Source organism: Phyllostomus hastatus, unplaced genomic scaffold (assembly GCF_019186645.2).
Source record: "Phyllostomus hastatus isolate PE091 unplaced genomic scaffold, TTU_PhHast_1.1 phas_contig_1048, whole genome shotgun sequence".
In the NCBI taxonomy this organism is placed as follows: Eukaryota; Metazoa; Chordata; class Mammalia; order Chiroptera; family Phyllostomidae; genus Phyllostomus; species Phyllostomus hastatus.
In genome coordinates this window covers 235,632-260,046 of record NW_025333513.1, presented here as the reverse complement: position 1 = coordinate 260,046, position 24,415 = coordinate 235,632, and the positions used below count along the sequence as shown (strand labels likewise).

Genomic DNA, 24,415 nt, shown 5'->3' with positions numbered 1-24,415 from the left:
AGAATTTTGTTAACTGAGCAATGGAAGAGGTGATTAGCCAATCACATTAGATTCTGCAAGGAATGTGAGAAAGGACAGATGCATTTTTTATTATGGAAAAAGGTGGTGAGGCAACAAACTAGGACAACCTGAATTCTATTCCCTGCTCTATTTCTGATGAGTAGTTGATGCTACAGGACAAGCCACTTTCTCCCTCTCCATATCTATGTGAAGTGACTTGCTAAACTTCCACCATAGTGGTCAGGGTGTTTCTCTTTTTTTTTTCTATTTACTTCTATGACAAGAGATATATAAAGGACTAATTATTAACCATAAAAATGGGTCATCAATTGTCACTCCCTGCCCACCAAAACTGAGAACCTGATTAGAACTCTGTCCCCAGTCCCGCTTCTGGAAATGCTGAGCCAAAACAAAGATGGGGAAGAGGGAATGTCTAAAATTGAAGGAGAGCACCAGCCATTGTGGCTCAGTTGGTTGGGCATTGTTCTGCAAACTGAAAGTTTGCTGGTTTGATTCCCAGTCAGGACACATGCCTTTGTTGCAGGTTCAGTCCCAGTTGGGGGTGTGTACAGAATACAACCAATTGATGTTTCTCTCTCACGTCCATGTTTCTCTCCCTCTCATCCCCTCTCTCTAAAATACATAAATTAATTAAAAAAAATTACAATTGAAGGGGAGGGCTTCTGGTTAAGCTCTTCAGACAGAGAAGGAGAAGAATAATGTATCAGTGCCCCTAGTGGCATGTTTAGCCGCCATAAGCCCCAAACCCAGTACTGCATAAATGTAGAAATATTTACAAATCATCAGAATACTTCTTTCAAATTCTTTTACGTTAAAGTGTTTGGGGCTGTAAGGGAATGAGGGACACAGAAGAAACGAATTAAAATCTCAAAAGGTAGTGAGGGAAAAGTTTCTCACCTCGCTCCTCCAGGCACCCAATTCCTTTCCTAACAGGCAACCTTTACTAGTTACTTATCTAATGCCTTTCCTTATTTTTAAAGATTTTATTTATTTTTAGAGCGAGGGGAGGGAAGGAGAAAAACATCAAAGTGCATTTGCCTCTCACGCGCCTCCCACAGGGGATCTGGCCTGCAACCCAGGCATGTGCCCTGACTGGGAATCGAACCAGCGACCTTTCTGTTTGCAGGCCGACGCTCAATCCACTGAGCCACACCAGCCAGGGCTTAGTTTTAATTTTTTACCAAAAGCTCACTCTGTTTCAATTTTTTCTTAGATTTCTGAGAATGCTTCAATAGTAGCCCCTTCCTGGTGGGAGGAAGGAAATAGTAAAACGGCTGGGTTTTGTTCACTCCAAGTTAGCCTACAAGGGATGTAGCTGGTTTTGAATCTGGGGGTGAGGCTGACGGGGGAGGGGGGGGCGGATGAGACTGAGAGAACCCAAGAGGCCCGTCAGGGGGCCCTCCCCAAAGAGTAAAGTCCCTCAAGGGTCCTCAACGTCATCCTTTTCCAGCAGGAGCTAGGAGTACCTGCAATTGCTTCCTTCCGGGGGTTGGCTCGAAGGTCGAGGCCTACGGATTGTGCACTGTAAAGCGCTTCGGGACGGTAAGGCGCGGGAGGATGCCTAGGGCTCTGAGCCCCGAGAATTGGGTCTGTGGCACCCATTGCGGGCAGTGGGACCCTCGGAAACCGCTTCCCTCACAGACTGCCCATCTTGCCCTCCTGGTCTCCTGAAGTGCACCTGCTAACCCGCCGACGAAACTGCGCGGAGCCCTCGGGGCCTCGGGCTCCTCCCCACTCCCCCCTCTGGTCTCAGGTGTACCGACTCCCTCGGCGGGCAGGTAGACGTTCCTCATGGCTATAGAGACGACCCAAGCCGCCCGCGGGTCCAGGCCCTGATCCAGGCGTGGTGGCGTCATCACGCCCTCCCCAGGCGCTCGGCCTCGCGGGCAGTGCGTCACCCCGGCCGGGAGGCGGGGATTGCAAAGGGCACGGTGAGAGCGCGGCCGGCCGCGCTCCAGGGGCCCGGGAACCAGGATAAACAGGACGGCAGCCGCGGAGCCTGGGGGTCTGGGGTGGAGCGTGCCCTGTGTTTTGTGTACGGGTTCCGGGGCCCGGTAGAGGCGCGCCAGGAGGAGAGGAAAGTGCGGTGGCCCTGGAACCTGGATATCGCGCGAGGCAAGCTGCGCGCGGGCGGGCGGGCTATGGCGCAGGCGGGTTGCGGGGCCGGCGCTGGTAGCGGGGCCCGGTGCATGGCGGTCTGTCGGCGGAGTCGCCCTCGGGGGCTGTCAGGTTGGTGGCTCTGGGAAGTGTGGGTCCACCGTGCCCAGGTGGGAGTCCGGGCGGGCGCATGGCCCCGAGAAGGTCCCGAGCCCGTCCTGCCCACCCTCCTCTGGCCCTAGCCCGGTGTCTGGGCCACTGGACGGCGGCCTGACCCTTCCCCCACCCGGGATCCTGGCCCCCATCCCTCCCCTCTGTTCTGCCCTGCGACTCCTACACCACGACTCCCACACCTTACTCCGTGACTGCGCCCGCCTCCACCTCCGTGACCCCACACCCCACCAACTGACCCTCAGACCTCACCAGGTAACCCTCAATTCTTAGTCATTGACTCTTGACAACCCAGATATTTCCCCAGCACTGCCCAGGGACCCCACCAAGTCAGTCAATCCCTCAGTTCTAATACAGTGACTCTAGACTCGAGATCCCCACGCCCTTCCTTGATGACCAAACCTTTTCAGTGACCCTCACTGATCCAGTAACCCATCCAATTCTACTGTGTTCCCCCACAAACTTGGTGGCTCTTAAGCCTTACTCCAGTAGTTTCCCACCCAGTCATCTTCCACAAACCCTTAATATCTGATTATCCCTTCTTTGCCCTGTTACCTCATGATGCTCATTCCATGTTCCCCCTTCATCCTAAAGTCATCCCACTGACATCCCTCTGTACCCCAGCCTCCCAGTGTCAATCAGCACATGGCTTAGAAGTGTCCTAGCATCATGCCGGTGCCCAGGAAGATACGGAGGCGGATGTTAAGTGGTAATTGTTGAAGGCATCAGAGAATTCTGGATTGAGTGTGTGGGCCCAGATTCAACTTCCTAGTTGCGCCACAGTTGTGCTTTGGGGAACTGGGAGAAGCCCCTTCCTCACTCTGGATGTCAGTTTCTCATCTGTATTATAATAAGGTTGGGTTAAAGTATCTCAAAGTTTGCTTCAGCTATGAAATTCTGCAGTTCTCAGTTAACATAATATTTGCAATCTAATCATTTTTGTGCCCCTCCCTAGGAGTTTAATCTTACAACCTCACCCCAGGGTCCACTTGATGAATGAACCTTATTCTGTCACTCCTATGACCCCCTACACTCTTGATAGTCCACAGCCATTTCCTTTGATCAGGCCCCATCAGTTAACATGTTTGCTGAGCAGGATAGCAGAGTGCTTCAGGTCCAGTCATTGATGTGGTAAGAGACCTGGGTTCTAGAGTGACTGTGGCCCTTCCTTCAGCCATGGTATACATGGCATTCCTCAGGTATACTATTTAGCCTCTCTGAAACCTCATTTGCCACCTCTGCTAAGTGAGAATAATAGTAGTACCTGAGATAATGCATGCAAAGCATTTTACACCTTGCCTGGTCCACATTTACCTTTCTGCAACCCCAAGATTGGTGGTTGTTATTACCTCCACCACCATCTTCCATTTTTGTTTGTTTGTTTTGGGTTGGCTTTAAACAAATGAAGAACCTGAAACTCACACAGATAAGTGCCAAAGCTGGGATTTGAACTCATTCTTCAAAACTCACTTGTTCCATTACCTCTTTTGCCTCAAACCTACCTAGTTTTCTAGGTCACCATCAGCCTTTTGTTTCTTATTTTCTAGTAATTCCTAAGCCCAACATCAACTCATTCCACAAACCCCAAGGTTTCTGTTACCCCTGTTGTTCATGACTTTTGACCCCATATGCCCTGAGACACCTTTAATACCTCTCTTCCTTCTTTGTCCTGATACCATCTCACCCTGCAAGTTCTTGGAGCTCCCAGCCTTCCATTATCTTACTTTAAGATGTCTCACACCTCATTGGCCCTTTAGCCCAAATCCTGTCATGCTGTTAAGTTCCTTACCCACAGGAATTCATATATTCTTTTTTAAAAAATGATTTTATTTACTTTTAGAGACGAGAGGGAGAGAAAAATCAACGTGTGGTTGCCTCTCACACACCCCCTACTGGGGACCTGGTCCACAACCCAGGCACATGCCTTGACTGGGAATCAAACCAGCAACCTTTTGGTTCAAAGGCCCGCACTCAGTCTGATGAGCTACACCAGCCAGGGCCAGAATTCATATATTCTAAAACCTTCTAGTCTAGCAGTCTTTCTTCATGTGATGTTTTCCTATTTTCAATCTCTTCTCAGTGTTCTAGCTGCCTTTCTTCTACCATCCTCAGCCAAGTCCTGTTACCCAAAACTTATCTATAGTTTATCTAGTGACTCCCTTCATCAGCTAGAACATACACATCCTCCCATCCTAAGATCCTCCTTTTTACACCCTGTCCAACATGCTGTGAGACTCTGCCTCGGATTCCTGGATCTCATGGCATTTTCCTCATTTTCATCAGTGATGTCCTTTTTAAATTGAAATCATCTTTCACCTTTTCCCTCTCCTTGTGTCCATCACTTCTCAGCAGTGCCTTTTTCCTGCCACCCTCTTATTTTTCTCCCAGCCATTCTCACCAATCTTGATGACATGGGTTACAATGTAAACCTCCCTCTCTTCCTAACTCTGCCCTTCTTCCACTGTCCTGTGTATCTAACCCAGGACCACATGAACAGCCCTGCCACTCAGCTCTCCTTCCTTCACACACAGCACTGTCCAAACCATTGGTTTCTTTGGCTTGTCCAAAGAACTATACTTTTCCTGGAAAGTTCTGATAATAGATCACCAAGATCACAGTTCTTTAGGTAGCAATAAGAGAGGCAGGCCTTAGAAATTCTTCTGAATCAGTCAAGCCTTGTCTCCTTGACCCACTCCCACAGATCCTGTCTTGTTTATGAAACTGGTTGCTGTATATGCCCTCAGGGTAGAATGCTTTGAGTGTCAGCTTCTGCCTGCATTGAATTAGCTCCATTGTTTTGCAAGCGCAGGGAGCGCTTTTCTAGCTTTCCTCTGCCCTCCCACCGGAAGACTGGATGGTGAGTAGCAAACTGTGACCTTAAAGATCCCTGTCTAAAAGTCTGTTCTGTGGGTCACCAAGTTCTCAGGTCTCCTATAATGTACTTATTGACTCTACAGCAATAAATACAGCAGAGGGCAAAACTAGAGTTAAGGAAGGGGTAAATCCTGGGGTCTATAAATTATGTGGATTTATTTTTTTAAAGGAGTTTTTGCCTTAGGCTTATTTAATCTTTCTTAGGGCACAGTGCATATTCTTCCTCGTGTCTTTGGTATTTGTGCACTTTCCTCACCCCCACCTCCCAACTTCCACTGAGATTTCTTTGAGAACAGAGACTGGGTTTTCTTTACCTTCTATCATCGTAATCCTGACCCTCATATTTAGCAGGTAGTCAGTAAAGACTTAAAGGATTGAAGGAACACATTCAGAAATTTTGCATCAGTACAAACAAGTGAAAACAGCTTACATATACTTTCATTTTGTAGCCACAACAGCCCTCTCCCCAAATCCTTCCATAGGTGACAATGGGCAAGTCCCTTGATTTTAACAGTCGGGAGATTAGACACCATTTTTTTTCAGTCATTGCTTCAGTGAGGGAGTGGTGTAAGTGCTCGTTTGCACTGTATTTCTGGTAAGATTAGAAGAAATCTGGTTGGTTGACATAGTTGCTAGAATACTGTGGTTCTAAGGTCAGGGTCTGTCGTATATAGACCAGTTCTCAAAAAAACAGATAGATGCAATATTTAGTGGGTGTTCCAGACACAGAATAGGGGAAACCAAATTGACAAAATGTTGGTAATTTTTAAAGTTGAGTAATGGGTTCTTGGGCTTCATTATATATTCTTTCTACTTTTGTGAATGTTTGAAATTCATAATAGAATTATAAAGAAATAAACAGCTAGATGAACAAGTGAGAGTTTAGCTCAGTTTCCTGGAAAACACCTCAAAGTAAATGAGCTGCTGTTGCTGAGTCAGTGCCATTACATAGGTTAGTGGTATATTTAGTCCTGCCCTACCTGTGACCTCTTCTGTGTGTGACACAGCAGGATGCTAAATATAAAAATTGGCACCCTGGAGAATTTTGTTCCTGGTGGCCTGGGAATTGTAACATCCTGGCAACAGGCACCTGTGGCTCTGGTCCTTCCTGCTTCCAGCCCAGGTATGGTTTTTAGTAGTAAAGGACCAGACTGGACCTAGGAAGGTGAGGCAGCAGAGGAGGTGAGAGGGAGTTCAGAACTCAATTAGGTTCTTCTTTTGGCCTAAAGGCTTTAGATTACTGGAAGACTCTGAAGATATGGAGTTTCTTTCATTTACTCATCCATTCCACAAATGTCTAGTGAATATCTGTTAGGGCCAGGTACTTTTCTAGTAGTTGAGGATAGAGCAATGAATAAAACAAAGTTCCAGTAAAACTTATGGAGCTCACCTTTTGGGGAGTGGATGAGGGAGAGACTTACAATATACAAAAAAGGAAAGTATATATTGAGAAAGTTAAGCAGAAGAGGGAAATAGAGAATACCAGGAGCCAGGGTATTAAATTTTAAATAGGATGGTCGAGGAAGGTCTCATTAAAAGGTAACATTTGAGCAAAGACCTAAATGAAGTTAAGGGGTGAGCTGAGTGTATGTGTGGAGGAAATAAATGTATTCAAGTCAGTGGGAACAGGAAATAGAAAGGTCCTGAGGCAGGAGATTGCCTCGCATATTTGAGAAACACGAGGCTTCCAGCCAGTATGGCTGCTGCAGAGTGGGAGAGGAAACAGCTGGAGATGGAGGATTGTGGCAGCTCATGTTGGACATCATAAGCACTGAATTTTAGTGTGAATTGTGAGTGAGACAGGAGCCATTGGAGGGTTCTAGGCAGGTAAGTGATGTGAACTGACATAATGGATCATTCTGGCTGCTGTGCTGAAACTTGCAGGGGCTGAGAGTGGAGAAGGGAAACTGGTTAGGAGGCTACCACTACAGTGCAGGCAAGAGAAGGTGGTGGCTCGGGCCCTGAGGAAAGCAGTAGACAAGTGAGAAGTGGTTGGGTTCTGGGTATGCAGGGTGGGGCGAAAGTAGGTTTACAGCTGTTCATATGGAAAATAATACAATAATTGATAATACAAGAATAAACTGTGTTTCATGTACTCACAACTGTAAACCTACTTTTGTACCACCCTGGATTTTGAAAAAGGAGCTAACAGAATTGCTGATGGATTGGATGTAGCATGTGAAATATTGTAAATAGAGAAGAAGTTAAGGATAGCTCTCTCATTTTTGGCCTGAGCAACTGAAGGATGGAGTTCTCATTTAGTAAAACTGGGGAGTCTGGAAGAGGGGAGAGTAGTGAGAAGGGGGAGATAAGGAATTCACTTTTGAATATGTCAAGTTTGAGGTTTTTTGGGTGTTGGGATGTTGAGTAGGCAGTTGGATCTACAAGTCTATTAGACATCATAAACTGCTCTCCTGGGAACTGAAAGAACACCATTACTGAGTAAGAGACAAAGGGGTATGGCGGGGAGCCCTGGCTCCACCACCTTATAGCTGTGTGATCCTTTGGGACTCCTCTGGCAGCTGTGGCCTCTGCATCTTTATCTGCAAAATGACTGTTTAGATGAGACATGAGCTGTCTTAGCCCCTCCTCTTGTGAGGGTTGATGAGTTAGTACTTAAAGAAGATAATATATCTGTATATCTGAAATTACTTTGGAAATTGCTGAGCTCTACACAAGGTGACAGCATTGGTGTTAAGATTTTTCCTTCACTAAGGTAAAACACAGAGACGCCTGTCATGTACTGGGCACTGTGCTGGGCCCATGTGTGTGATGACAGAGAAGATGCATCCCTGCTTTCAAGCTGCCTGGTGTAGCGTCACTGCTAAGTGCAGGGGGGACAGGCTGGAGTCTGTTGATCTGGTGTGACATCAGCCATGGAAGCCTTGTTATTGACCTGGGTCTACGAGAAAACAGTGAATATGGATGTTGGAGCTGAGGCAAGGTGGTACTTCAGCTGAGGAAGAAGTGGTCATCCTAACTGAGACTGGGGGAGCGTTGGGGTGGTGTGACTCAGTTCCTTTCCTCCTCCACTCTTTCACTCGGCATTTACTCCTCTGCTAGGAACTTCTCTTAAGGAGCTCAGAGTTCTGCAGTAGATGGAAAGCTTCAGCTCTGGTCTCAGGACTTGCAATTGCATTTAGTTCACAATAAGTGGAGTTGATTTAGGATTCAAATTTGAGCTAAAAAGCTCAGTTAGCTATGTGACCTAATAGTATTATTCACTTAGTATCTGTGGGTGCATTCTTTGTTAGGTGCTGTTTAACTTGAAGTTCGTGCACTCCAGGAACTGAAACTATAAACAGTATAATAGAAAGTAGGAGTGTGTTATTCCCCCTGCCCCGCCCCACCCCACCCCAGGGAGTCAAATTTAAGGAAAACGTATTGTGGCACATTAGTCTCACAGCATCTGGAAGCACACTTGCTCCACTGAGTTCACCCTGTGTCATTTAGCTATTGATGTTTATGTTGTAAAGAGAGTGTCTGACCAGCTAAACAAGACTGAGACACAAATTCAAATGCAGCTGAAGCCATTGTCTTAACTGGTGGCATTAAGCTGACAAAACCTCAGATGCTTCTTGCCCTGGCCACTATCAATAAAGGAATAGAAATGTGAGGATCTCACAAATGCTATGCAGTCATCTTTGTTTTGCTGGTAGAAGTGCAGTTCAGAATCAAAAAGAACTGCAGTGTTGGGTGCATCATTCACAGCCTCACGGCATGTTAGACACCACAGCTGGAAGCCAGAGTGCTTATTCTAGTGCCTCTGGGTTAGCACTCACCCCAAGCCTGCCCTCAGTAAGTGCTTCATCTCCAAGGAGCCCAGATACAACTTTTGTGCTTGGTAGTGTTTCTTACTGCATAAACCTTTATTTGTTGGAAGTTCTTGCTACTCTGGGATTTAATAAAGCATGAGACCCACATGCATTTAAGATGAGAATCAAGGAACTGGGGGCTCTTTGAGGTTGTAGAAATTATCTGAGGCTTAGATGTGGCAGGTATGGCAGGGGTTCTCTTGGTCTGAGATCAACCTATTAACCTAAGACATACTGTCCTGAGATCTTTAGAACAGTGAGGAGGAAGGCAGCCCCTGCTTAGTCACCACTCCAGCCAGACCCCCACTTGTGGCCAGGCTGGGACATGTGGTGAAGCCAGTATGGCCTCAGGTCCCATATAGATTTGCTTGTACCTCATGCTCAGCTTGATCAGCTTTCCAGAATGCACTCCAGAATGGCATCCATGAATTGTGAAGCTAAGTTTTCAGGTGTGGTTTTGCTGCAAACCTGTAACATCATGGAATCTATCCTGTCAGCACTGAACTAGCCATACCTCACTAGCAGAGAATCAAATATTCCTGTAGCCAATGAAAAGAGTATAAAGCATGCTTTTAGACTGTCTTTTTTATTCATTTATTTATGTTTATTTCACATAAGTAATGCATTCATGAAGGTTTAATTTTTTATATAGAAAAGATATACAGTTGAAAAGTCACCCTTCTATCTTTTTAAAATTTTAAATAAAGTTTATTAATTATGCTATTACAGTTGTCCCATTTTCCCCCCTTCATTCCCCTTCACCCTGCACACCTCCTCCCACCCACATTCCCCACTTTAGTTCATGTCCATGGGTCATACGTGTAAGTTCTTTGGCTTCTACTTTTCCTGTATTATTCTTACCCTTCCCCTGTCTGTTTTCTACCTACCACCTATGCTACTTATTCTCTGTACCTTTTCCCCCTCTCTCCTCCTCCCACTCCCCTGTTGATAACCCTCCATGTGATCTCCATTTCTGTGGTTCTGTTCCCGTTCTAGTTGTTTGCTTAGTTTGCTTTTGTTTTTGTTTTGGGTGTGGTTGTTAATAATTGTGAGTTTGCTGTCATTTTACTGTTCATATTTTTTATCTTCTTTTCCTTAAATAAATCCCTTTAACATTTCATATAATAAGAACTTGGTGATGATGAATTCCTTTAACCTGACCTTATCTGAGAAGCACTTTATCTGCCCTTCCATTCTAAATGATAGCTTTGCTGGATAGAGCAATCTTGGATGTAGGTCCTTGCCTTTCATGACTTGGAATACTTCTTTCCAGCCCCTTCTTGCCTGTAAGGTCTCTTTGGAGAAATCAGCTAACAGTCTTATGGGAATTCCTTTGTAGGCAATTGTCTCCTTTTCTCTTGCTTCTTCTAAGATTCTCTCCTTATTTTTAATCTTGGCTAATGTAATTATGATGTGCCTGGGTGTGTTCCTTCTTGGGTCCAGGTTCTTTGGGACTCTCTGAGCTTCCTGGACTTCCTGGAAGTCTATTTCCTTTGCCAGATTGGAGAAGTTCTCCTTCATTATTTGTTCAAATAAGTTTTCAGTTTGTTGCTTTTCGTCTTCTCCTTTTGGTATCCTTATAATCTGGATGTTGGAGTGTTTAAGTATGTCCTGGAGGTTCCTAAGCCTCTCCTCATTTTTTTGAATTCTTGTTTCTTCATTCTTTTCTGGTTGAATGTTTCTTCCTTCTGGTCCATACCATTGATTTGAGTTCTAGTTTGCTTCCCATCACTATTCCCATCACTATTGGTTCCCTGTGCATTTTCCTTTATTTCACTTAGCATAGCCTTCATTTTTTCATCTAATTTGCAACCAAACTCAACCAGTTCTATGGGCATCCTGATTACCAGTGTTTTGACCTGTGTATCTGATAGGTTGACTATCTCTTTGTCACTTAATTGTATTTTTCCTGGAGCTTTGATCTGTTCTTTCATTTGGGCTGTTTTTTTTTTTCTTAGCACGCCTGTTCTGTAGTGAGGGGTGGAGCTTTAGGTGTTCACCCGGGAGGGGCAACCCACTTCGCTGCGTTGTGGCACCATTTGTGGGTGAGGGGTCTGAGAGGGAACAATGGTGCTTGCTCCGTTCTCTGCGAGATTTCAGTCACTTCTCTTGCTTTCTACAAGCAAAGTGGGCCTTTCTGGTGCTGATTCCCGAGTGGGTGGGCTTGTGTTCATTCTATAACCCTGTGGGTCTGTCCAGCGAACTCTCCTGTGAGGCTGGGAGTCTCTCCTGCTGACGCCTCAACCCTCACAGGTGTTTTCAATCAGAGGTTTGAGGCTTTATTTCCAGGAGCTGGAGCTGTGGGCTGAGTGGTCTGTCTCGCTCCCCAATAGTTTCTCCCAGTGTATCTGCGAGAATGTGGGACCACCGGCTCCACCAGCTGTTGCCTTGAGCACCCTACCCCGTTCCACAATCCGCCGCCTTAAGCAGCCCGGTCCACTAGCCGCTGCCTTCCTGCGAGTCCTCTCCACCCCGGCTGCCTGTCTCCACTCCTCCTACCGGTCTGGTTGAATGTTCTTCTTTAACTCCTTGGTTGTCAGACTTCCATACAGTTCGATTTTCTGTCAGTTCTGGTTGTTTTTTGTTTTTAAATTGTTGTCCTTCTTTTTGGTTGTACGAGGAGGCACAGTGTGTCTACCCACACCTCCATCTTGGCTGGAAGTTCACCCTTCTATCATTTTGCCCTCATCATTCAGTTATCCTTTCACAGGCAACCTTGGTTTGTTCGTCTGTCCCCTCCCTCCCTCCCTCCCTCCCTCCCTCCCTCCCTCCCTCCCTCCCTCTCTCTCTCTTTCTTTCGGTTTTATTTATTTTTAGAGAAAGGGGAAAGGAAGGAGAAAGAGAGGGAGAGAAACATCAATGTATGGTTGCCTCTTGCGCGCCCCCAACTCAGGACCTGACTCGAAACCCAGGCACGTGCCCCAACTGGGAATTGAACGGGCAGCCCTTTGGTTCGAAGGCTGGTGCTCAATCCACTGAGTCACCCCAGCCAAAGCTGGTTAGTAATTTCTTAACTACCTTTCCACAGACTTTTTATGACCATGGCAGCATACAGAAGGCATTGTTTTGTACCCTGCCATTTTTATTTAGTGTACAGAGTGGGGCATAGGTAGGTTTACAGTTGTTTGTATGGAAAATAATACATTAGTTAGTAAATAATAATACAAGAATAAACTCTGTGTTTTGTGTACCCAAAATAGTAAACTTACTTTTGCCCCACCTTGTATTTTAGAATTTTTCATATCAGTCTGTAAAAAGCTTCCTCATTTGTGTCTACATAGGAAGGAAGTTCTTCTATATTGATAGACATTTATGCTATTTCTAATTTTTCCTATTTTTGCATACAAAACTGCCGCGAATAACCTTGGACATGTATCATGTCACACATGTGTGTCTACCTGTAGACTAGACATGATATTGCTGGGTCACATGGTATGTACATTGGTAATTTTCATTGATACTGGGAGATTGACCCTCAGAGAGCTTGCACCAGTGTGAACCTCCAGGGGCAGCGTATGACTCTGCCTGTTTTCCCTACAGCGTCGTGGATATTGCTTTGAGTTAGTATATGTAGTGCACTCTCCCTCCTGGGAGCACACTCATGCCTCTCTTCTAAACTCTAAAGGTCCTTACCAGGCTTCCAACCAGGCGAGCAATGGGCAGCGGCCACTTGTCCCAGGCTACCCCCACCTGAACCTGTCTGCAGGCCCCTGTTCTCTGACTTCCCAGTGAGAGAAGTGAGCAAAGTGAGCAAAGCACCCCCACCTAGGCTCTCTTGTTGCTTCTTCTGTCTTAAGTCCTTCTTTGTTTCACTGTCCCCAGCTTTCATAAACATACTCTCAAGATAAAAGAAAAAAGAAAGAATATATACATTACCTAGAGGTCAAGGTACAATACTAAATAATGGAACCCCACTGTGACACTGTCCCACAAGATGGAGAAAGCACAGCAACCCCATTGGAAGACTGTTGCATTTAAACATACATCCCAAACACGTAACTGGCCCCAAGTGGTTAGAAGAGAGGAAAGGAAGAACAATTTCAGAGGAAGAAGTTTCCAATCTCAGCATTTAGGCTGGCGTGAATTAGAGGCAGGATAGCTGTCTTTCCCTGCGGTACCATGGAGAGATGAGGACCAGGTCATGATAGGAAGGCTGTGGGGAGACCAAAGGAAAACCCTGAGAGAGAGAAGCTGGCAGCCAGGCAAACGGGTTTAGTGTACACGAGAGAATTGCCTCTCAGCTCGATGGTGCTGTCTTTTCACTCCAGTGATTTTTTTTTTTTTAAAGATTATACCCTTCCTTTCAGCACAACTGTTCATTTGTTTTTGGCCTCTCCTACCGTGTCTCACTTGGAGTTCAGGTTTCCGTGAGCTGGAACTGTACGGATGTTCAGCCTTCTGTCTTTTTTCACTTAGCATCAATGTGTTAACCTCCTCCATCCATCCAGATGGTTTGTGGTTCTTGTCTAAAACTTTTAAACAAGCATCCATTTTCAGATAACTCTTGTTTTCTGCGGATCCTTTTTGTGGAGTGAGTTGTGAAGATGAGGTTGTTAGATCTCAGATGCCGAACCTTCCCCATGGGGGCTTAGCCTTGACAGAGTGTTCTCTGGAGGGCCGGGAGCAGTCCCCGGTGCCGCCAGTGGCACACGCTTGTGCCTGCCCGCCTTTGCCAATGTTCTGAAGTTGGAATTTCTTTTTATTACTAGACTTTGTTCCTTAGAGCAGTTTTAGGTTTACAGAACATTGAACTAAGTACAGAGTATTCCCATATACCTCCCCACACTCCCTGTTCCCAGCTTCCCCTATTATAAGCAGATCTTAGAGCATGTCAGGTTCCATTCCAGACCACCACAATGAAGCAAGCATCCTAATAAAGCAAGTCAGAAATTTTTAGGCTTCTCTGTGTATATAAAAGTATGTTTACACTGTATCACAGTCTATTAAGTGAGCAATAGCACTATGTCTAAATAAAAACAGTGTATATAATTAATAAATGCTAACCATTATCTGAGCCTTCAGCAAGTCATAACCATTTTGCTGGTGGAGGGTTTTGCCTTGACATTGAGGGCTGCTGGCGGATGAGGGTGGCGGCTGCCGAAGGTTGGGATGGCTGCGGCAATTTCTTAAAATAAGACACCAGTGAAGTTTGCAGCATTGGTTGACTCTTCCTTTCACAAATGATTCTCTGTTGCATGCAATACTGTTTGATAGCGTTTTACCCACAGTAGGACTTTCAGAATTGAAGTCAATCCTCTCTGCCACTGTTTTACCAGTTAAGTTCATGTAACATTCTAAATTCTTTGTTATCATTTCAGCAGTCTTCACAGCATCTTCACCAGGAGTAGATTCCATCTCAAGAAAGCACTTTCTTTGTTCATTGATAAGACTCCTTTTCTGTTAAAATTTGATCGTGAGATTGCAGCAATTCAGTCACATCTTCATGCCCCACTTCTAATTCCAGGTCTCTTGCTCTCTCCACCACATCTGCAGCTACTTCCTCCACTGAAGTCTTGAGCCCCTCAAAGTTATCCACGAGGGTTGGAATCACCTTCTTGGAATCACCTTCTTCCAAACTCCCGTTAATGTTTACTCAGTAAGTTGCCACAAACTTTCAATTTGTTTTTAAAAAATGGCAATATCTGTGAAGCACAGTAACACAAGGTATGCCTGTATTAACATCTTGCACCGGTGTGGTACATTTGTTACAACTGATGAGCTAGTATCAGTACATTATTATTCACTGAAGTCCACAGTTTACATCAGGGTTCACTCTTTGTGTTGTACATTCAGTGGATTGTGACAAATGCAGTGTCAGGTGTCTGGCATTACAGTGTCACAGAATAGTCTCACCACTCAGACACATCTCGTGCTCCCCCCGTTCATCCCTCCTCTCCGCCTTCTGCACTCTTGGTGACCGCTGATGTTTTTACTGTCTCTAGTGTTGTGTTCTCCAGGATGTCTTAGAGTTGAACTCGTCTGTAGCCTTTTCAGATTGGCTTCTTTCACTTAGCAAAATGCACCTAAGGTTCTCCCATGCTTTTTTGTGACTTAATAGCTCATTTATTTTTATCACTGAATAATATTCCATTGTATAGATGTTTGTTTATTAAAGGACATTTTGGTTGCTTCCTGTTTTCGGCAATTACGAAAAATCTGCTGTAAACATCAGTTTTCAACTCACTTGGGTAAAATATCTAGGAGTAGGACTGTTGGATCATTTGGTAAGAGTATGTTTAGCTTTGTAAGAAATTGCCAAACTGTCTTCCAAAGTACCGTTTTGCTGTACCATTTTATATTACCACCAAGCTATGAATAAGCTATTCCTCCACAAACCTGCAAGCATTTGGTGGCATCAGTGTTTTGGATTTTGTCTATTCTAACAGGTGTGTAGAGTTATCTCTTTATTGGATGCTAATACTTTTACTTTGGTTTTTGGTAATTTAATGAGTAAAATATTGTCATGATTACTCTTTCTTGTTCTTTAATTACTGATGAGAATGCACCTTTTTTATTAGTGTTTTTTGCTTTTGAACTCATATTGTAGCCTTATTTGTCCAGTAGGAATTTGATATTGTTCCTAGAGGCTTATATGTGCATGTATTGTTTTTACCCAATTTTTAAAGTTGTGGCAAAATATGCATACCATAGAATTAACCATCTTAACCATTTTAAGTGTACAGTTTAGTTGCATGTATTTTTAATGTCATGTCTTATGTTTTATTTCTTTAATATTTTCTCCTAATTTTTTAAAAACTAACTCTTCTTTGGACTTGATTTTCTTTTGCTTCTCTTTTGCCTTCTCTTCCTTGTTAGAATCTGGATATTGTTCCATTTTAATGAACTAATGAAGTAAATTTAACCTTTCTGTCACTGGGTAATGTTTCTAATCTATGATGATCCAGTCTCTCCTGATCTTGATGGAATGTTTCATTTTCTTATTTTTTTTAAGATTTTATTTATTTTATTTTTAGAGAGAGGGGAAGGGAGGGAGAGAGAAAGGGAGTGAAACATCAATGTGAGAGAGAAACATCTGTCGGTTGCCTCTCGTATGCACCCTGACCTTGGATCCAACCTGCAGCCAAGTCGTGTGTCCCAACCCATGGGAATCAAACAAGCAAGCTTTCACTTTGAGGGAAAACGCACAACCAACTGAGCCACACTGGTCAAGGTGAATGTTTCATTTTCAAATAGCCCTTAAGCCCCCAGGCTGAATTCCAGAAACAGTCAGGTATAACTTCATCATATTTATATTGATTGGCTTGTTGGTGTAAAAGCAAATCCTTAGGATAACCCTTTCAAAATGCCTTTATTTTGGACTTTTCTTTTCGTAGACAAAGGGTGGTTTTGAAACTCAGCCATGATTGGGTGTTTATAAACTAAGGTGTTAAAATTCGCTTAAACATATGGCTGAGAATTAGATTTTTAAGTTACCTGTTTTAGTTTAAGTGCATTCTGTTCTGCAGTAAAGGGGTCTGCATTTTCACTGCTGTTTTGAAATTGAAAATAATCCACTTTGCTTAATTACTCCTAACTTTCTATGACTAATTCAAATCTATAAAACTGTAGTAGCCAAGTAGGAACCATACTAAAAAGTGATTTGGGCTTTTAACATCAGTGGGCCTTTGGAAAGATATGCTTAGCTGATGTTTTAAATGCATGTGTTATGTTAATGCAAGTTTCTGTTGATTTCCTGTTTTCCCTTTAGTGTTTATGAACCCACATGACCAAGCCTGTTTCACTAGGGTTTTGTATGTGCAATGAAGTCTTTTTCTGTAGTAAAAACACAGAATAATTTTACGACAGCTCTTCCAAACCTGGCTCTAATTTGCCACTAGACTCTCTCAGCCTTTATTCCTCTCAACCTAATGCCACTTTGTCCATCCCCTCTGAGAAGTTTTCTGTATTCCCAAATGAGGAATTTTCTGAGTGAAAATTGTCATTTTCCCCCCTAAGTTGAACATTCTTCTCTTTCCAAGCAAGTTTTTTTATTTCTTTTTTGGCTTCGACATACAGTTGCCCTCCAGGCTGACTGAGACAGAGTACAGAAAGCCTGTTCTGAATGCCCAGGGGGCTCTGGTTGGCAGAAAGGATGCAAGAGTGAGCAGGTGCTGGTAGTGGAGGAGAAGCCCAGTCTGTGTGTGGGTCGGGTCGGGTCTGCACTGCGGGGTGGAGGCCGAGGGGAGCAACACAAGTACACGGCTGCTCTTCAGTTTCTTGCCTTCCATATCCTCGCTTTGTTTGCTTTGAGGTGGCAACTGAAGCATACCTTGTTTCACAGAGAGACCTAAAGATTTAAAATGTCTAAAAAGTTTTTCTAAGTGTTATTTCTCCGCAATAATTATTTTGAGAAAGGTTTTTATATTGAGAAACCTTTTATACAGCATGAGGCAAAAGTTGGTTTACATAATCAACACAGCAAACAAGTGAGCAAAATAGAACCAGAGACCTGGAAACAAAGAACAAACTGACAGTGACCAGAGGGGAGGGGGGAAGGGATAGCAGGGGAAAGAAGGGGAAGGGTCACGTCAAGGGGATGTGTAAGAACATAGACAAAGACGGGTTGGGGGGTGAGGATTGAAAGTGGAAGGTGGGGAGTGGGTAGGGCAGGGGAGAGTAATGGGGAGAATGAGGCCAATTGTAATTGAACAACAATAAAAACACATTTTTAAAAGAGTAGGTGAACAGTTTGTATAGAAATTAATAAGAATAAACTCCATATTTTGTGTATGTACAACTCTAAACCTACTTTTTCCCCACCCTGTATTATGAAGCCATAGGGCTGTTTCCTGCATCAGAGCCAACAATGGGTTAAATTCATTTAAAAATTCAACAAACAGCCCTGGCTGGTATGGCTCAGTGGATTGAGTGCTGACCTGCAAACCAAAGGGTTGCCGGTTCAATTCCCAGTCAGGGCACACGCTTGGGTTGTGGGCCAGGTGCCCAGTCAGGGTACATGCCTGGATTGCATGAGAGGCAACTACATGTTGATATTTCTCTCCCTTTCTTTCTCCCACCCTTCCCCCTCTCTAAAAATAAATAAATACAATCTTTTAAAAAATGTAACAAACAGAAACTGGACTTACTACTACTTCTGTCAGAGTCAGAGTGCCCCCTTTTTGTCCCTACTTTTTGTCATGCCTCTTACCTCCCCCACTTCCTGCACCGCCCCCCCACCCCAGTCTGTCTCTTCCCTGTGCCCAGCTCAGGTCACTGGGGAGCTGGTACACCTAGCCCCTCCACAGAGAAAACAGCAGCTGCCCTGCTCCCCCTTTCACCCTTTCTTAGAGAGCCACGGGAGTTAGGAACCTAAAATGTCAAGTATGGGCGGGAGCTGCGCAGACACAGCCATCTTGAGGCAGTGACATGCCTCTCAGACGCTGTCAGCTTCACTGCTGTTAGTGTAGTACCGACCCTGGAGGGTTCAGAGAAAGTCGTTTGATGAAAGAAAGGGAGCAGAACAGCAATCATACTCGCACGTGCCTCACACCCATGGAGCACCTCTCACCACCCTCAGTCAGGCCCCATTGGAAGGCGGCTTCGGACATCGGGAGAGGTTAGAAAGCAAAAGTGGACTGTTTGAAAAGTGTGTATTATGAGGCTTAAGGAGGAAAATTGAGTATTTAGCCTGGATGCAAGGACATATGAAAGATTGGAGATGTCTTTGCTTTGAGTCTAAGAAGAGCTGTTTTGGGAGATGTGGCTATCAGCTCTTCCCTCTTCCCATTGTGCTCAGGTCAAGAAGAGCTGGGTTTAAGTTGCAGTGGGTGAGATGAAGGTTTAACAACCAATATTTGAGTGTTTTGGTTGCTGACATTGTATCACAGTGGATTAGCAGAAGGAAGAAATACACCAGATACTGAGAGGTATGGAGCCAGCCTACCTGGCTTTGCATCCTAGCTTCAGCACTTGCTAGCTGTGCGACCTTGGACAAATTACTTCACCTCTAAGCCTCAGTTGTCTCATCTGTAAAATGGGGATAATGTATCTACATCCTCGTAAGATTATTTTCAAGATGAAAAGAGTTGATGTAGGTAAAGGGCTTTGAACAGTGGCTGATACATATTAAGGGCTATATATGTGATAAATGTAATTAGCATGAGCAGTGGAAAGAATTTTAGGGTCATCTGGACCAGCTTCATTTTACAGGTGAGGCGGCTGTCCTGAGAGGTAGGATCAAGATTAGAAGCCATTCTCCAGAGTAGTCCAGGGCTGTTGCCACTACTCTTGGCTGCATTTCAGAAATACCCATTGTTTCAAAAGCATTTCCCTTTAGGCTCTTTTCCACCCCCTCCTCCTTGGAGCCCATATTTCTGGAGTACTTCCTATGTAACGTTTAGCACTTTGCTGAATGCTGACATACATGACATCATTTAATCCTTACAGCGACTTGTGAAGATTTCACTGTTATTTTATTAGAAGGCCATCTGAGGCTCAGAGAGGTTCAGTTACTTGCCCAAGGATACACAGCTTCAAAGAGGTAGAGCCTGGATCGGAATCCAGGCTGTCTCACTTTGAGCTGGTGTTCTTAACCGCACCACAGATTTTCCTCAGAAAGTCCCAACAGAGTCCAGGTGAGCTAAATTAAACCACCGTTGCCACAGCATCCAAGGCACCCAGCCAGAAAGATTTGGGGCCATTTTGTAATCCCTTTCAACATAGGTTTCTCACATGTTTCCTTATTTCTGGCACAGTGCCATTACACAAAAATAAGTTACCAGAACAACTTCTCTCCCTAATAAAGAGAACGAAAGCTGAGGGTCATGGGGCAGACCAAGAGACTAGCACCTGAGCTTCCTGAGATTGGGACCACGGGAGAGTTACCAGAGCCCTGGGCTAGGGTGGGGTTACTGCATGGGTCCCAGCAAACCAGGGAAGATGGGTCAGATGTCAGAATTCACAGTGAGACAAGCGGTTCTTTACCTTTAATCTCTTTAAGACTCTGCTGGCAGTGTGGACTCCCCCTCTTCAGAAAACTGCTGAAGCTCATACACTATTTTTAGGTGTCTACAGGGTCCATAAACCCTCAACTCAAAACCTCTGTACGAGGGAGCAAAGTAGAGTACTTAAGAGCCAAGTACTCTACTGGCCTGAATTCAAATCCTACTCTCCCGCTTATTAGCTGTGTGACCTTGAACAAGTTACTTATATCTTGGGCTTCAATTTCCTCCATTGTAAAGTGAGGGTAATAATAGGGTCATTGTGAGGAGTTACATGTAAAATGCCTACTACGTAGTTAGCTCTGCAGCAGTGTTGACTGTTGATGGTAGTAGTATTGCTATCCCTGGAGCTTCGCCCATTCAGTAAATGTTCATGGACAGTGGAGATGCCAAGTCTAGGGAAGAGCATGTCAACCAGTCTGCCACAAATGGGCTATAATTGTGTAAGGAATTGATCCGCTCAGTCCTTGGGGCTGCCCAAGCCCCAGCTAGTATTGCTTCTGGCTGCAGGCAGCAACATCCACAATGACATGCAAATAACCTCTCTGGGAGCAGACACAAAAACAGTGATTGATTGAGAAGATCATCTGGCAGGTAGTGAGGGTCTAGTAGCCAGTCTAGATTATGAGTCCAGGGGCATTCTTTGGATGGGTGGCAAAGAAAACCTTAACCACTGAACCTAGAGCAGAGGGCTCCACAAGTATGAGCTCTCCAGCTCCAGTAGGCTCCACGCCACGACAGATGCAGAGGAAGTCCTGCCAGCTGGACGCTCCAGAGTTTCCCGCAAGAATTTGTGGAGAGCCCACAGCGAGCCAGAAACCAGGCTGCAGTCCAGAGTCCTGTGTGGGCAACACGTGCTACAGAGGCAGTGACGAGCACTGATGTCGGTGACTCCAGGAGTGTGAGTGCTAGGAGGACGTAGTGCCCAGGGCTGCCGGGACTTGTAAGGGGCCCCGCCTTGCCTGCAACATGGATTCTAAGGGCAGGAGGAAGCCATGGAAGACTTTTCATCAAGAAAGTGGATTTAGGGTTATACTTTTTATTTCTAAGTCATCCTGACAAAATAAATAGGAAACAGGCAAGAGTTTATTTGAAGACATACATTAAGAAACTCATGCAAGTAGTCAAGAGGTGAGAGGTGATAATCTCCTGAAGAAGGTACCTAGACTTTCTTTTTTTACTGCAGTATAATTGACATACAATGTTACACATTGGTTTCAAGTGTACAACAGTAATGCTCTAATATTTGTATATATTGCAAAATGATCACCCACAGTTTAATTAACATCTGTCACTATACATAGTTACAGAATTAAGATTCACCCGTCTTAGCAACCTTCAAATATTCAGTGTAGTAGTGTTAACTGTTGCCATTCTGTCCATTACATCCCCAAAGCTTGTTTATTTTGTAACTGGAATTTGTACCTTTCAACTCCCTTTACCCATTTTGCCCTCACCCAGCCCCTGTCCTCTGTAATTCACCAATCTACTCTCTGTATCTAGGAGCTTGATTTTGTTTTATTTTTTTTGGCGGGGGGTAGATTCTACATGTGAGATCATACAGTATTTGTCTTTCTCTGTCTGACTTATTTCACTGAGCATTGTTTTTTATAGTTGAATAATGTCCCATTGTATATATACATACCACACTTTCTTTACCCACTCATCCATCGGTAGACACTCAGGCTATGTCCGTGTCTCGGCTGTTGTGAATAACGCTGCAGTGAACGTGAGGGATCATGTGTCCTTTCAAGTGAGCGTTTTCATCTTCTGTGGTTAAATACCCAGAAGTGGAATTGCTGGATCATATGGTAGGGTTTTTTTTTAATTTTTGAGGAACCTCCTCCACACTATTTTTTATAACGGTTGCACCAGTTTACGTTCCCACCAACAGTGCACAAGGGCTGCGTTTCCTCCACGTGCTTGCCAACACTTAATTTTTGTCTTTTTGATAACAGCCATTCTAGCAGGTGTGTGGTGGTACCTCATGGTGGTTTTGACTTGCATTTCCCTGCTGATTAGGGATGCTGAGCATCTGTTCATGTACCTGTTGGCCATCTGTATATCTCCTTTGGAAAAATATCTGTACAGATCCTCTGCCTGTTTTTAATAATATTTTTTGGTTTCTTACTATTGAGTTGTATGAGTTCTTTATGCTTTTTAGTGTAACATAGTCCCACTTGCTTATTTTTGCTTTTGGTGTCAAATTTTTAAAAAATCATTGCCAAGACTGATGTGAAGGAGCTTACTGCTTATGTTTTGTTCTAGGAGTTTAGTGGTTTCAGGTCTTACAGTCAAGTCTTTATTTTGAGTTAATTTTTGTGTAAGCTGTTATATAGTGGTGTACCTAGACTTTTGAGGGAAGAGGAAGAATCAGGGATGACTCCACCAATTCTGGGTAGCTGGAGATGCCATCCCCAAGATAGAGGACACTAGATGTGGAACAGTTCTGGGGGGGAGGGGCGGTGAGTTCTGTTGGGGACTCACTGCACTTGTGATGCGGGTGGGTGTTCACTGCAGAGGGTGCGTGAATGGATCTGAGCGCAGGAGAGGTGTCAAATGGACAGTGCGGTCGGCTGGCTGGCTGCCTTCAACAGGGCTCCCTTCTAAGGAGAGGGAGTTTAAAAGTGGGTTTTGATGAGTGAAATCTTAATTTACAACCAGTTTGGCTGGCGTGCTTCTCTTTTGTACCCAAATTTTAGAATTCTTAAATGGCATATATTTTGAACCCACTTCGTAAAAACCAACTTAGTTCTCTACTTTGAAGAATTTGCTCTTTTTCTTCTTAGCTGCCCTCATTCACTTTTCTGCTGTGCGTCCTTGTGGCATTAGGAACCTGTGCAACTCATAATGTGAAACTGTCTGTTCCCTCAGATTTGTGACCTAGAAGGAAATCCCTGACCTCAGCTGCGGCTCTCGGTGCTGACCAGAAGCCAACTTCATGTCTGAGTGCACGAGCAGCAGTTTGCCATGGAGAGCTTGGGGCTGCAGACGGTCACCCTTAGCGATGGGACAACGGCCTACGTCCAGCAAGCTGTCAAAGGTGAGTATTTCTGAGGACCTCAGGATCCCTGCTCTTTCCCTCAGCTTCTGGAGAGGAGTGTCCCCTCCCAACACTCTCACCCCGACCCTGGCCTCCCACCGCTTGCCAAAATTTGTTCTGCACGAGAATCTCTTGAGGTAATTGATTAAAAAGGGAACTCTTTAAAATAAAATGCCATCTAGGCAACTGGAAAATCAGACCAGCTCAGCTGTTGGAGCCAAGACCTTTGAAAAGCAGAATTTCTTGCATATAGTGAATAGTTCACAAATATTTCTGGAATAGATGAGCACAGTGCTGGTTAAATAAAACCGACAGCCCTGTCCAGTTTCTTGGTGCTTTCAAGCAAATTTTCTTTTAAATCTTCACCTGAAGATACATTAGTGATTTTAGAGAGAGAAGAAGGAGAGAGAGAGAGAGAAACATCAATGTGAGAAACATTGATCAGCTGCTGCTTGTACGCGCCCTGACCAGACATCAGATCTGCAGCCTTTTGGTGTACGAACAACGCTCCAACCAACCAGGCCACCTGGCCAGGGCTCAAGCAAGTGTAGTAAGCACTCAAACTATCTACTGAACATCCACCATGTACAAGATACTCTTCTAGGTTCAGAGGGGACGCCCAAGAATAGATCTCATGTCGTGGGCCCCACTAAAGTTGCCAGAAATAAAAACACATGGCACACAGTTAAATTTGAATTTCAGATAAACAGAGAATAATTTTATAGTATAAGTATGTCCCAAATACTGCATGGGATAGACATGGGTAAACTTGGGATTAAGTGCTAAAAACCACTAAAATAATGACATTTAGGTACTAAAACAAAATTCATTGTATGTCTGAAATTCGGATTTACCTGAAATTCGGATTCTCTAGGATCTTAAGGTGAGGGTGGCATTAGAACAGAGGGCTGTTGAAGGGCCGGGCCGTCGGGCCAGGGACGCTCACCTCCACCGCAGCCTCCTTCCTCGCCCGCACCCTCAGGCACGCCAGACGGCACGCCTGTCCCCCTCGGACAGCACTGGGCAGACACCGCCACGTTCCCTCTCTGTCTTTGTCTTTTCCGGGCTCTGAGCTTTGCCGTCCTCACGACTGCACTGTCATTGCAGCATTGCCCTCCTCATTTCAACACAGCGTTAAAAAGTATTTCGGTTCTCAAGTTTTCGGGTAATTTGTTTGTCGGTTTTATTTTAAATTGCTTCTTGGTGATGGCAAGGAGACCTCTTAGTCTCATCAGTAAGCTCTTTTCATATGATAGTGGGTGAGGGGTGCCTTCTAGGAAGGTTTCTTATCAAGATCTATGTGTGAGTCTGGCTGGCTTAGTTTTCTTGAAAATGGAACTTCTCTAGAATACTTTTGAAGCCCAAAACCCTCTGTTTGCGGACTTGCCATCACAGGTGTTGCCCCGCAGCTGCGGTCTTGGTGGGGTGGAAGAACATAGGAACTGTGTGCCCTG

At 44.6% G+C, this 24,415-nt stretch overlaps 1 protein-coding gene across 10 annotated transcripts in view; it reads left to right on the top strand.

Annotated features, from left to right (window-relative positions):
* The first annotated feature begins 1,932 nt into the window (after positions 1–1,932).
* ZNF76 (zinc finger protein 76) overlaps positions 1,933–24,415 on the top strand; it is a 34,778-nt gene continuing 12,295 nt past the window's right edge. For 6 of the 10 annotated variants that reach the window (XM_045835335.1, XM_045835345.1, XM_045835325.1 and 3 more), the window contains exons 1-3: positions 1,933–2,250; positions 14,443–14,574; positions 22,793–22,961. In XM_045835335.1, the coding sequence (XP_045691291.1) occupies positions 22,889–22,961 (73 nt within the window). In that variant the 5' untranslated portion in view covers positions 1,933–2,250; positions 14,443–14,574; positions 22,793–22,888. Of the gene's footprint in view, positions 2,251–11,958; positions 11,977–14,442; positions 14,575–22,792; positions 22,962–24,415 lie in introns of those variants that run through there. The other 4 variants (XM_045835321.1, XM_045835315.1, XM_045835313.1 and 1 more) reach the window with 4 other exon arrangements.